The sequence below is a fragment of the Podarcis cretensis genome, assembly GCF_951804945.1.
Source record: "Podarcis cretensis genome assembly, chromosome: 12".
Classification (NCBI taxonomy): Eukaryota; Metazoa; Chordata; class Lepidosauria; order Squamata; family Lacertidae; genus Podarcis; species Podarcis cretensis.
Window position 1 is genome coordinate 38,466,728 of NC_137181.1, and position 12,384 is coordinate 38,479,111.

The following is a 12,384-nucleotide window of genomic DNA, read 5'->3' on the forward strand; positions in this document are numbered from 1 at the left end:
CCAATTGGTTGCAGGAGCTTCCTGCAGCCAATCAGAAGCCGTGCTTTGGTTTCTGAACATTTTGGAAGTGGAACGGACTTCTGGAATGGATTCCGTTTGACTTCCAAGGTATGACTGTACAGAAATACTTTAATAAATATATAAAAATAATAACACATATAATACAATTGATCTGCTGGCTAAAGCTGAACAGGTGCTGTGGAAGAGCAAAACATTCAAGCACAAATACAGTTGTTAAGATGCAGTGTTGTCCTGTAGACGAAGACTTCAACCACCAGTGTAGAAGTATTTCACCAGCTTCGAAAGTTACCGTATTTTTCGCCCTATAGGACGCACTTTTTCCCCTCCAAAAATGAAGGGGAAATGTGTGTGCGTCCTATGGGGCGAATGCAGGCTTTCGCTGAAGCCTGGAGAGCGAGAGGGGTCAGTGCGCACCGACCCCTCTCACTCTCCAGGCTTCGGGCTTCGCTCAGCTCTCTGCAAGCCGTGGGAGCTCTCCCATGGCTTGTGGAGAGCTGCCTGTTCTGGGGGCTGGGGTCGGGGGAAGCTCAAAAAACTAGGTGCGCCCTATGGGCCGGTGCGTCCTATGGGCCGAAAAATATTGTAGCTCTCTTGAAATGCTATGTGTTTTATATGGGGGAAAGTCCCTGCAACGTATACACGAGAACTGAGGTGATATAGTGCCCATGGGAGGACTTCATCATCTCTACTAACCAATTCTGACCCCCCCCCCAAAAAAAAGAATGCCAGGAAAAAACCAGACACTTTACATGCCACAACACAAAGTTATCCTCTCCAAAATTGGGTAAAGGTTTGAAATGCAAAGTTAATCAGCTAATCTCACTGAAGTCACACATCGCTGCAACACTGATTATCACTAAATTGCTAAACTATTCTGGTTCTGTTTTAGGGATGGCTGATTAGAAGTCGGGAGTAGGTGTTAAATATTTGGAGGTTAAATATTTGGAAAATAATGAATTAAGGCAGTTCTGCAGGTTCTTTAATTTTAGAGGCTGGGTTTGGCAGCCTACCTACCCTGTAGTTATCCATTAGAACAGCCAGCCATGGTTTTATTGTCTGCATCACATCTTCAAGCAAATGTTTCTCAACCGTGGAGCCATTATGAAATGTCAGGTTGCCAACATGGATAGACTTCCTTATTTCTGGCAGTGTTAACAGCTGTCCAAAGTATTCCTGATCCGCAGGTTCCTATTAAACAAAAGATGAGAAAGATAAAAATGGCTGCAAAAAATCAACACAATAAAATTATACTCCCTAGTTATCCATGTACAAGAATATCTTACCTAGCACTGAAGCATGCAAAACACCGCATAAGTGAGGATTGTATTAAACATGAAACTGCAGGGGTCAGTTAAGTCTGAAATTATGAAGCAATTTAAAGTGTTCAAGTCTATTAGTTTCATAAGGGGAAAATCCCAGCAGGTCATGAAAACTGGTGGCATTTGGTAATTGATCAGACGAGAGAGGGGGGGAAAGGCTTGCTGTTGGTGAAAATGTACAGCCACATTAATTTGTCACTGTGCCAGACTGAGTTTACTTGCATTAAACAATGTCCCATGCAGGCAACACAATAATCAAGTTTTAACTTAGGGAAACTGCTTCAGCTTGCACTATTTCCCATAAGAACTTAGGGGGGAGAAGCTTGCAGAGAAAAGGTCAAACTAGTCTTAACATTTGGCTTCCAAGAGTGCTTAGCTGGATGCTTCTAGAAAGTTTACAGGCAAGGCATGAAGACAACAGCACTCTCTCAGCACCTCTAAATACTGAAATTCCATTTAGCCACCAGGCCAATAGCCATCGATAGACCTAATCTTCATGGGGTGGTAGGGGGAAACCCTTCCTTTTTCTCTCCAGCTGTTGGGTTTTTCACAAGTGGAGAGACAGGCACATCCTAGGTGAATCGTCTGCAGTATTTGCACAATGCTAAAGACCTCCTCATGTTACCTCGGCACCAGGTGCAAAATATCCCACTCGTCCCTTGACCTTAAGCATGTGCTGAGATTTAAACAACAACAGGGGGGAGCGAGGAGGGATCATTTCCTCAAGCTCCAGTACTGTTACCACCATTTCCAATTGCTTTTGATAGAGCAGTAGCCCAAGTTAATTCCATAGCTTCGAAAGCACATTACCAGAATGCCTAGTCTAAGGGTGGCTTACCTGGCACTTCATGAAGTTGTAGTAGTTGCTACACCCTGTGGCGTTCTGAAAGAAGGAAGCAGTTCCAATTTCATCACCATTCAACAGAACATCAAACACCTGGAGGAAGAGAGCCATGGAAAGAAACACAGTTCAAAATATGGTTTCTGCTGGGTAAAAAATTCTAAGGAACCGCAATGCTCGGCATAATTCAGTTGGTCACGAATAGCAAGGAGATGCTTTGTGGAGTGTACCTGAGCTATGAAATATTGAGGCCATATAACATCAGTCCTAAAGGATCTACACTGGCTCCTAGTACATTTCCGAGCACAATTCAGAGTGTTGGTGTTGATCCTCAAAGCCCTGAATGTCCATGCATACCTGAAGGAGTATCTCCAATCTCATTGTCCTGCCTGGACACTGAGGTCCAGCTCCGAGGGCTTTCTGGTGGTTCCCTTACTGCAAGATGTGAAGCTACAGGGAACCAGACAGAGGGCCTTCTCAGCAGTGACACCCAGGGCCGCCTTTAGGGGAGGGAGAAATCGCTCACCTGTAACAACCGCCGCCGCTCCGCTCCCTCCCGAGCTCTGCTGCTGCGGGAGGACTAGGGTGCTGTCACGCGATGAGACGGAGCTGGGCAGTGCTACACAGAGCGCCCAGTGGCACGGGAGGAGAAGCACGGCAAGGAAACAGGCAGTGCGAGAGGGAGGGAGGCTGCCTGGCCTGTTGCCGCCACTCTGCTCCCTCCTGGGCTCCGCTGCTGTGGGAGGACGAGGGCGGCACTGCGGGACGGGACAGACCAGAGCAGGGCTAGGCAGGGCGCCTGATGGCACAGGAGGAGAAGCACAGCAAGGAAAGGAATGGGCGGGACGCAGAAAGGAAAAGCTCTGCCCGCAGTGCTGGGCGGAGGCAAAGGAGCCACCATGCGGTGCCCACAACACTGGGTCCTCCACACCCTTACCTGGGCTTGCATGCCTTCCTTGCACCCATCCACGGTGAACAGATCTCCCCTCTAAAAGTTCCTGGGGGTGGGGATGTCCAACTACAACCTCCAGTGCCATCTTTGGCATTTGGCGCCCCCCCCCCCGAATTTGGCGCCGGGGTGCCCTGCACCCCTTGAACCCCTGAGTAAAGGCGTTGCTGGTGACACCTGCCCTGTGGAATGCCTCCCCATCAGATGTCAAACAGAGCAACAGCTATTTGACTTTTAGAAGACATCTGAAGGCTTTCAGGCAAGCTTTCAATGGCTGGGTGTTTTATTGCGTTTAAAATATCTATCTTGTTGAGAGCCACCCAGAGTGGCTGGGGCAACCCAGTCAGATGGGCGAGATGTAAATAATAGAATTATTATTACTATTATTAGGAAGGATTTGTCTCCTGTTCTTGGGGCCAACTGATTACCATATTCAAAATTTGGAAGGCACTGTTTTTTGACCCACTTCAACTTCCCGATCCCACTGCCAGCCCCCAGGAAGATCCAATCTAGAATGCTGCTCCAATCTATTATTTGCCTGTGTTGGGCACACTCTATTCACTGCTCCACCATAGCTAAGATTTTAGAGGTTTCCTTATAATCAAGCAGTGTGTGTGTGTGTGTGTGTGTGTGTGTGTGTGTAAATAAAATAAATAAATGAAACCAGATAATGCGTAGCATGGATATAAACTGGAATGCTGAGAATACAAGTCACACAGTTATATGCATTTTAAAGGTTATTTCTAAAATTAGACAAATTATTCTGCGAAATGCACCATATTGCAGTAAGTAACTCATTAGCGGCTTACTGCTGCACACATCCGAAGGCTGCTTCGTGGCATCACTGCGCGGGAAACATAAAACGCCGCAAATTCAGAGCAAAATGCCAGCCCACAGTGTGTGCTGCTGTTTTCGCCTTCCACTCTTTTGGTGGGGGTTAAAAATTGGAGCCATTATTCATGGATATAGAAAGGTTTCAGGCGTGTGTTCAAGCATATGCAACGAGTTCCACGACTGCATCTTTCCTGATTTCCTGGGGATAAGCTAAACCTTTAGGGCATACAAGCACAGACTTAGAAAAACTAAAGCAATTCATGAAAGAGATGCCTATGTAAACATATGCCACAGCACTCAATTCTGAAAAGAGGCCAAGGTAAATTTTGTAGAAACATTGGACGGTGATTTCTCTCTCCATTAGTTCTCCCTCTCTTTGCCCTTCTGCGGCAATATAAATGGACACCTTTTTCCAGCGCAGCGCTCGTGACCTCCATTCTGCTTCCTTCTGACCCCCTTATTCTCTTCAGATGGTTTTAATTGCTGGAGGCCAGCATGTGGGCCTCTAATACGTACTTCAAAGGCTTCTCTCCATTTCTTCTGCTGGATGTAGATTACTGCCAGATCAGTCTGCTGCCGGAAAAACGCCTTCTGCTTCTCATCCAACAAGCCAATTTGATATAACAATTCTGCATAGCCACCAAACATCTGCAAACGGAATCAAGAAATTCAGCGATATTAGTCTAGATTATTCTAATCTTCTAGAATGCCCATTTTTTTAAAAAAAAAAAAGGCAGTGCATTAGCAGATTTATTTATTTTTTAAAAGCATGCTTCCAAATTTTAAATAGTTTGCCAAGGCTGCAATAAAACTTTGGTGGCATTTATAAGCAGTCTAGTTCCCTGCCGGATCGCAGCTAATTTGCTCTTGAGAAACATGTGGTAAACTAATTAAAGTTTTACTGAAATTAGAAAGTTACATGGAACAATACTCGTTTTTCCCTTTCTTCCGTTATCCTTCCCCCGCAATTTGAGAATCACAATCCACTTCTGGTTTAAAAAATAATTTTATTTTTTTTAATTAAACACAATATGGAGATATCTTACCAATTCAGGGTCACAGAGACCATCTCCAATGGCAACACCCTTAAAGTTGATCTTTATCTTTGCTGTAGGATTACGGGTGTGGATATAATAGCCGATGGCAGGCACATACTTCCCTGCATAGGACTAGTGATATTGAAGAATACAGTCAAACAAAAAGGTAGTGTGAATAGCTTTCATGCATTTTTAAAAATTCTGTTTATTGATATAAACACATAGAAAATACATCAAAAGTGATAGGTGTAGTCAATACAAATTGCATGCAGAAATAGAAAAAATAAAATAAAAATACAATGGGGAAGAAAACCTGAAAACTGGGAATACAATAATGCATTCAACTATCATATATTTTGAAAAGGGTGTGTGTGAGAGTCAATTCAGTTCTCCATAAAGCGTCTCCACACTTTCATCTGGGGTTTAGTGGGCTGTTCAGCTGCGTTTACGTTAGGATAATATCTTATACCATGTGAAATAAAAAGATCTATTTTTAATGAACTGTTAAGGACTCTCCATACATGTGTCGGATGTTCTGACAGTGCAATGTCCCATACTTTTGATAGGCACTCCGATTGGGAAGGAGATGATTGGGACTTCCAATGGGAGGCCACTAACAATCTGGCTGCAGCAAAAAGCATAAACACAAGAGGTTTGTGTCGCGAAATTCCTCGCGGCGCTTTCAGCAGAAACGCTAAGAGTTCCAGGTTTTTTCCCAGTGCAGTCTTTTAATGTGAGGTATATACAGGTATTTACAAAAGAGACAGTCCATACAGAGTACTTACAAACGAATACTCTCCACCACAGCACCACCACACCACAGCACAACCACCACTGCAACCACACCCACTGTTAAACAGGCTTTCCTTTTTAAAACAGGTGATTGCCAATCACATTAATCACACTCCTGCTGAGTCACTCTGACTCAGCACTACACAGAGTATTGCATCATCCTGTTGAAGCCTGCAGACTTATTCAGTATCCTGCGAATCCCAACACTCCTCCTTAAGTCAAAGGCTTGAGACCTAATAATTCTCTTAAGTCTCGAAATTTAGGAGCATCCAAACATTTTGTATACAAATCTGCCACATTACATTTTGTATTACAGTGCTGTACCTTTAACACATTTCTTTCCAAAGCATTTTTCACATTTCCGTATCTTATAGCTATATGTTTACTCTTGCTTTTAAAGTTCTGTTGGTTGGCAAGCTGTTGTGCAGCCATGTTGTCACTTAGCACAGTGATTGGCATTTCAGAAGGTATTCCAAGTTCTTTTGTTAGACAAGCAAACCACTCTATTTGTGACACACATTCACTTATGGCTGAGTACTCTGCTTCACAAGTACTTGTGGCAACAAATGTTTGTTTCTGGGATTTCCACTGAACCAGGGCATTTCCAATATATATGGCATATCCAGTGGTAGACTTTCCATTTTCTCTGTCCCCCCAACTGGCATCAGCGTATACATACACTTGCTGATCATATCCTGTATCTAGCACCAGTTTGTAATCTTTTGTGCCTTTCAGATACCTTAGGATTCTTTTAAGTGCTACCCAATCTCTCTGAGCCGGGTCTGCACTTCTTTGGCTTAACATGTGCACTGCCAATGTTATGTCAGGTCTTGTCCAACAACTTAAATATAACAGAGAACCCAACAGAGAATGAAACGCTGTTGCATTCTCACATTTTTGCCCTTCTGGTTCATTTTTGTACTGGGTAGTTATGGGAGTGTCAACCTCATTTGCCCTCTCCATTCCATATGTCTTCAGTAACTTTTCAATTTTTTCCTTCTGACTCAGAGAGTAGACGCCCTCTTCATTTCTCTGAACCTCTACTCCTAAGTAATTCTGAATCTCTCCCAAATACTTCAGTTTGTATTTGTTACCTAGGCTGTTTATAAACCAAGACACTTGCTTTTGTGCAGTTGTTATTAGACAGATATCGTCAACATACAAAAGTAAATAACAAACACTTCCTTGCACCATTGCTGAATATAAACAGGAATCAGCCAGGCTTTGTTTGAATCCCATCTTTTTCAAAGTTGTGTTTATGCATTCATGCCATAGACGTGCACTTTGGTGTAAACCGTATAGTGCCCTTTGCAGTTTTAACACCATGCTGTCTTTTTCCAGCTCATAACCTGGTATTTGCTGTAAATACACCTCAGTGTCAATAGGAGCATTTAAATATGCTGAGGCAACATCAAAATGATTAACTTTTAACCCTCTCAGACTTGCCATTGCTAAAACTGATTTTACTGTTTCAGCCTTTGCTGTTGGGGCAAACACTTCATCATAATGTATCATTTTTCTTTATGTAAAGCCCCTTGCAACCAACCTGGCTTTCCTCTGACAACTACCATCAGCCAGCTTTTTCACTTTAAAAACCCACTTACAGCTTATGGGCTTTTTACCTTCAGGCAATTCTGTAGGTACAAAGACATTGTTGTTTAGCAGAGAGTTATACTCTGCTTGCATTGCCTTTAACCACGCCTCTTTCTCTAGAGTAGGTAACTCTTGCACTTCTTCAGAATTTTCTGGCTCAGTTACACAAACCTGGTTTATGGTGGCTGGGAACCCATAACGGTCTGGAGGTTGACCTTTATTACTTCTTGAAGACCTCCTTGGTTGATTAACCTCACCCCCTGGGCTACCTTCAGGACTGCTTTTGGGGTGGATTGATTCTGGAGATTTACCTCCTCCTGTCCCTGTTGCACTTTCTTCTCTCCCCTGCTCCATGCTAGCAGCTGGAGAAAAATGCTCAACCTTTACCTCCTCCCTTTCAGTTTCTCTGGGAGAGCTGCCAATTCTTAGCTTTGTTTCAACTGCCTTATCAGGTACGCTCGGCAGTAAAACTTTTTCTGGCAGCAGGTTTGCATGTATCTTGGGCCAATTTCTTTGCTCATTAAAGCTGGCTGATCGACTATAACTCAAAAGATTTTTATCATCTTCAAACCTGTAGGCTTTCGTACCACTTTCATACCCAAGAAATAGCAACTGCTGTGCCCTTTTCCCACCTTTTCTTCGGTTCTTTACAGGTATGTCAACCCATGCCTTTGTCCCAAAGATTCTCAAATGTTGCAAACTGGGACTTTTGTTATAGAGAATCTTATAGGGTATGTCATCTAGTACCCTTGACCACAAGCGATTCCCAATATAATTCGCGGTCTTAATACTCTCAGCCCAGTATTTAATTGGAAGATTTGCATCTGCTAACAATGCTTTCATTTGTGTCTGCAAGACACCTCCCCTACGCTCTGCTACTCCGTTCTCCTGAGGCGTTGCCACATTGGTAAGTCTATGTTTAATCCCTTGGGAACGCAACCAGTTTCTTAGGGAGCTTGCCATAAACTCTCCTCCCCTGTCTGTCTGAATAGAGCACACCTTTTCGCCAAGTTGCCTTTCTACCCTTCTTACCCAGAACTTCAAAGTTTGGGCAACGTCAGACTTTTGCTTTAATGGATAGACCCAGCCAAATCTAGAATAGTCATCCACTAGGATCAAACAGTACTTGTTATGGGAGACACTTGGTGGAAAAGGACCAGTTACATCAGCATGAATCAACTCCAGTGGTTTTTTGGTTTCTCTCTGGCTTGCTCTTGCTACTGGGCAAGCCCTGCTTTTAACCTCCTTGCAGATATTACAGTCTAAGTAATTATCACAACTTTTAATGTTTTTCATCCCCCCACACAACTCCAATGTTTTGTTTAGCACCTTATAGCTAGCATGAGCCAGACGCCTGTGCAGGAGATGAATACACATATCATGGGTTGGGACATTTTGCACATTAGCAACCTTAGACTCACACTGCAGTACATACATATTAGTTCTAAGGTTAGCATTTGCCAACACTGCCCCATTTTGCTTTATCTGGCACTGATCTCCCACAAAGTTTACTTCAAAGCCTGCTTTTGCCAAGTCAGGAATGCTCAGGAGATTGTTTTGCAAACTAGGCACACACAACACATTCCTGAATGTGTGTCCCAGTTGTGGGAACACAACCTCCCCCTCACAAACCACATTAGCTTTCTGGCCCGTAGCAAGACTTACATGTTTTTTGTTTGAGGCCCTAGCATCAGTTAGCAATCCTTTTCTTTTACAAAAGGTTTGAGAAGCTCCACTGTCCAGAACCCACAGCTCTTCCTTTTCTTGACCATCTGCAGATACCCAAGCGGTAGACTCTCTCTGCTGCCTCCTGTGCTTCTGCTGTTTTTGTTGTTTTCTCGGGCAGTCCCGCAGCAGATGTCCACTGGACTTGCAGCAAAAACACCTTTTTACTTTGTTGACCACCGGCTGGTCTGCAGCAGCTCCTCCTGGCTGTTTCTCCAGCTCTCGACACTTCTGGTCTTCCCGGCTGTTGTTCCCTCTGGGATGCTCCAACAGCTGGGCTGAGGTCATCTTTCGCTCTGCACGCCTGTCCTCCTCTGCATACAACCGTCCAGTTACGTATTCCAGAGTCAGCTTATCAGTCTCTACAGACTCGAGGGAATTGACCAGCATATCATAGCTGTCATCAAGGGAACTCAGGACTATGAAGACTTTGTCCTCTTCCTCCACAGGCCTCCCTCTTAAGGCTAGCTCCTGGAAACAGCCTGTTAGGAATTTTAGGTGGTTCACCAGGGAGTCCCCCGGTTTCTTCCGACACCGGTACAGTCTCCTGGTCAGTGTTATCAGTGAGCCAGCTGTCTCTCGCACATGGACAGCCTTGAGTGCATTCCACGCCTCACTTGCCGTCACCTTATCAGCTATGTAGACTAGCTGGCTGTCGTCCACTCCAAGGATGATCGTAGCCAAAGCTTTCTCATCCTTTTCTAGCTGGGCCTCTGCTAGTGCCAGCTTTTCATCGTCGTCCTCATCCTCCTCAGGGGGCTGCGGTGGAGTTTCCACCACCTTCCACAGGCCCTCACGCTTGAGGAAGTGTTGCATGCGGACTGACCAGATGCTGTAGTTCGTGGCTGTCAGCTTCTCCAGCAACACGCCACTTCTGGACTGCTCCATCCCTGCAGCTCACCTCCAGCACCCACGGCTAGATAACTGCCACCTGTACTCTTGCGCAGCGGAAGCGTGCTGGGCCCATAACCCTGTCGCGAAATTCCTCGCGGCGCTTTCAGCAGAAACGCTAAGAGTTCCAGGTTTTTTCCCAGTGCAGTCTTTTAATGTGAGGTATATACAGGTATTTACAAAAGAGACAGTCCATACAGAGTACTTACAAACGAATACTCTCCACCACAGCACCACCACACCACAGCACAACCACCACTGCAACCACACCCACTGTTAAACAGGCTTTCCTTTTTAAAACAGGTGATTGCCAATCACATTAATCACACTCCTGCTGAGTCACTCTGACTCAGCACTACACAGAGTATTGCATCATCCTGTTGAAGCCTGCAGACTTATTCAGTATCCTGCGAATCCCAACAGTTTGTGCATGCAGGCAAATTGGTATCGTGCTCCAAGAATAAATGCTTTTATGCAGTATGATTGCATCTAAAATATTTGATTTGCACCTACTAGTTTTCTTTATTAAGGCTGTAAGTAATCAAGAGAATTTGTGCTCTTAAGCTCATAGAAGGAGCACATAGGGGACGGGGTATTTACTCTGATTCATCTTCTCCCCTGCCAACCCCCTTCTACATGTTATGGAGAATCTCCCGAGTTGATTTTTGGGTTCTGGGTGGTGCAAAAGAGACAGCAAATGGGCAAAATTTACCTCCCCTCTCCTGTTAGCAAAGGATCAAAAGACATTCTGTGTGTACCAACTGGATTCCTGCCTAAATGATTTTTTTAAAAAAATCCTTCAACCTTTTAACTGAGTACACTAATTAAATTTGTAATCAAAGTCTTTTATTTCCTAGTACAGTCATACTTGGTTTTCGAACAGCTTAGTTCTCGAATGTTTTGGCTCCCAAATGCTGCAAACCCGGAAGTGACTGTTCCGGTTTGCAAACTATTTTTGGAAGCAGAACGTCTGACGGGGCTTCTGTGGCTTCTGATTGGCTGCAGGAGCTTCCTGCAGCCAATCAGAAGCTGGGCTTTGGTTGCTGAACGTTTTGGAAGTCAAATGGACTTCCGGAATGGAATCTGTTCGACTTCCAAGGTACGACTGTACATGTATCCAACCGGCTCAATAATGCTTGCAACGCTGGAATAACCCATGAACTTACAAAACCAATGAATCAATGAGCTGCAATATTCTGCTGGCCAATCCTAAGTACGAATGTGCCATTAGGCTGGACAGAGCACTCTTCCAGGCTGTCTATGCAGCCTGCTTTCCTGGGTTGCTTCTGAACTATGACTTTCAATCATACTTGAACATGTGGCTAGTGCTTGGAATAGAAAGATTTAGCAGGTAAGGTAAAGGATAAAGGGACCCCTGACCATTAGGTCCAGTTGTGGCTGACTCTGGGGTTGCGGCACTCATCTCGCTTTATTGGCCGAAGGAGCCGGCGTACAGCTTCTGGGTCATGTGGCCAGCATGACTAAGCCGCTTCTGGAGAACCAGAGCAGTGCATGGAAACGCCGTTTACCTTCCCACCGGAGCGGTACCTATTTATCTACTTGCACTTTGATGTGCTTTTGAATGCTAGGTTGGCAGGAGCTGGGACTGAGCAATGGGAGCTCGCCCCGTCGCGGGGATTCCAACCGCCGACCTTCTGATCAGCAAGTCCTAGGCTGTGTGGTTTAACCCACAGTGCCACCCGCGTCCCATTTAGCAGGTAACCAGAAGTTATTACAAGCCATCTGAAGAGTAATCATGGAAGGTGTTGGGAGAGAGGCGCAGCCAAAGTTTTTGATCAATGAGGGGAGAGGGATAAGAACAGAAACTTTCAACCAACTCAGCGTAAATGAAGACATGGGGAACAAGGGGCAACAGATGGGGAAGGGCTTAATCCATGGATCTATTAGCGCTTCTGCATATTGGTAACCCAGTCCAAACAGGTGCACTGCAGAAGATATGGTAACATATAACTTAATGCAACATAAGCATATACAAAGGAGCATATACTAATACTCTCAGCCTCTTTAGGCATTCAGGCCTTTTGTCTCAATTTCTGCCAATGAAGAGCTGACCTTTTACCCTTCACAAGGCTGCACAGCAACTGTTTGTTTCAAGCCTCTTCCATCTTTCCTTTCTTAGGAGGCTTTTTATGATGTGAAACCATGAAGGTGATCCCTGGTCTCCACAGGCAAAAGGCACAAAGAAATCAGACTCTTTTCTCTCACCCCACACTGCAGATTTCTTTCCTAGACAAGTATCTCTGTTAGCAAAAAATTAAAGAAGCTTTCTTTGCCAGAAAAATCAAGATGGGATCTACATCTTCAGAGACAAAGGAGACTCGTAGAACAAAGCTGTAATGAAAGCAGTATCTCTTGCCTAGA

The 12,384-nt window shown here is 44.6% G+C and overlaps 1 protein-coding gene across 4 annotated transcripts in view; it reads right to left on the minus strand.

Annotated features, from left to right (window-relative positions):
• The window catches only part of CPVL (carboxypeptidase vitellogenic like), a 63,722-nt gene that overhangs the window by 26,823 nt on the left and 24,515 nt on the right, over positions 1-12,384 (minus strand). For all 4 annotated transcript variants that reach the window (XM_079948051.1, XM_079948052.1, XM_079948050.1 and 1 more), the window contains exons 8-11: positions 5,011-5,133; positions 4,481-4,612; positions 2,179-2,277; positions 1,036-1,209 (exon numbers count right to left, since the gene is read on the minus strand). In XM_079948051.1, coding sequence (XP_079804177.1) covers positions 1,036-1,209; positions 2,179-2,277; positions 4,481-4,612; positions 5,011-5,133 — 528 coding nt within the window. The remainder of the gene's footprint in view (positions 1-1,035; positions 1,210-2,178; positions 2,278-4,480; positions 4,613-5,010; positions 5,134-12,384) is intronic.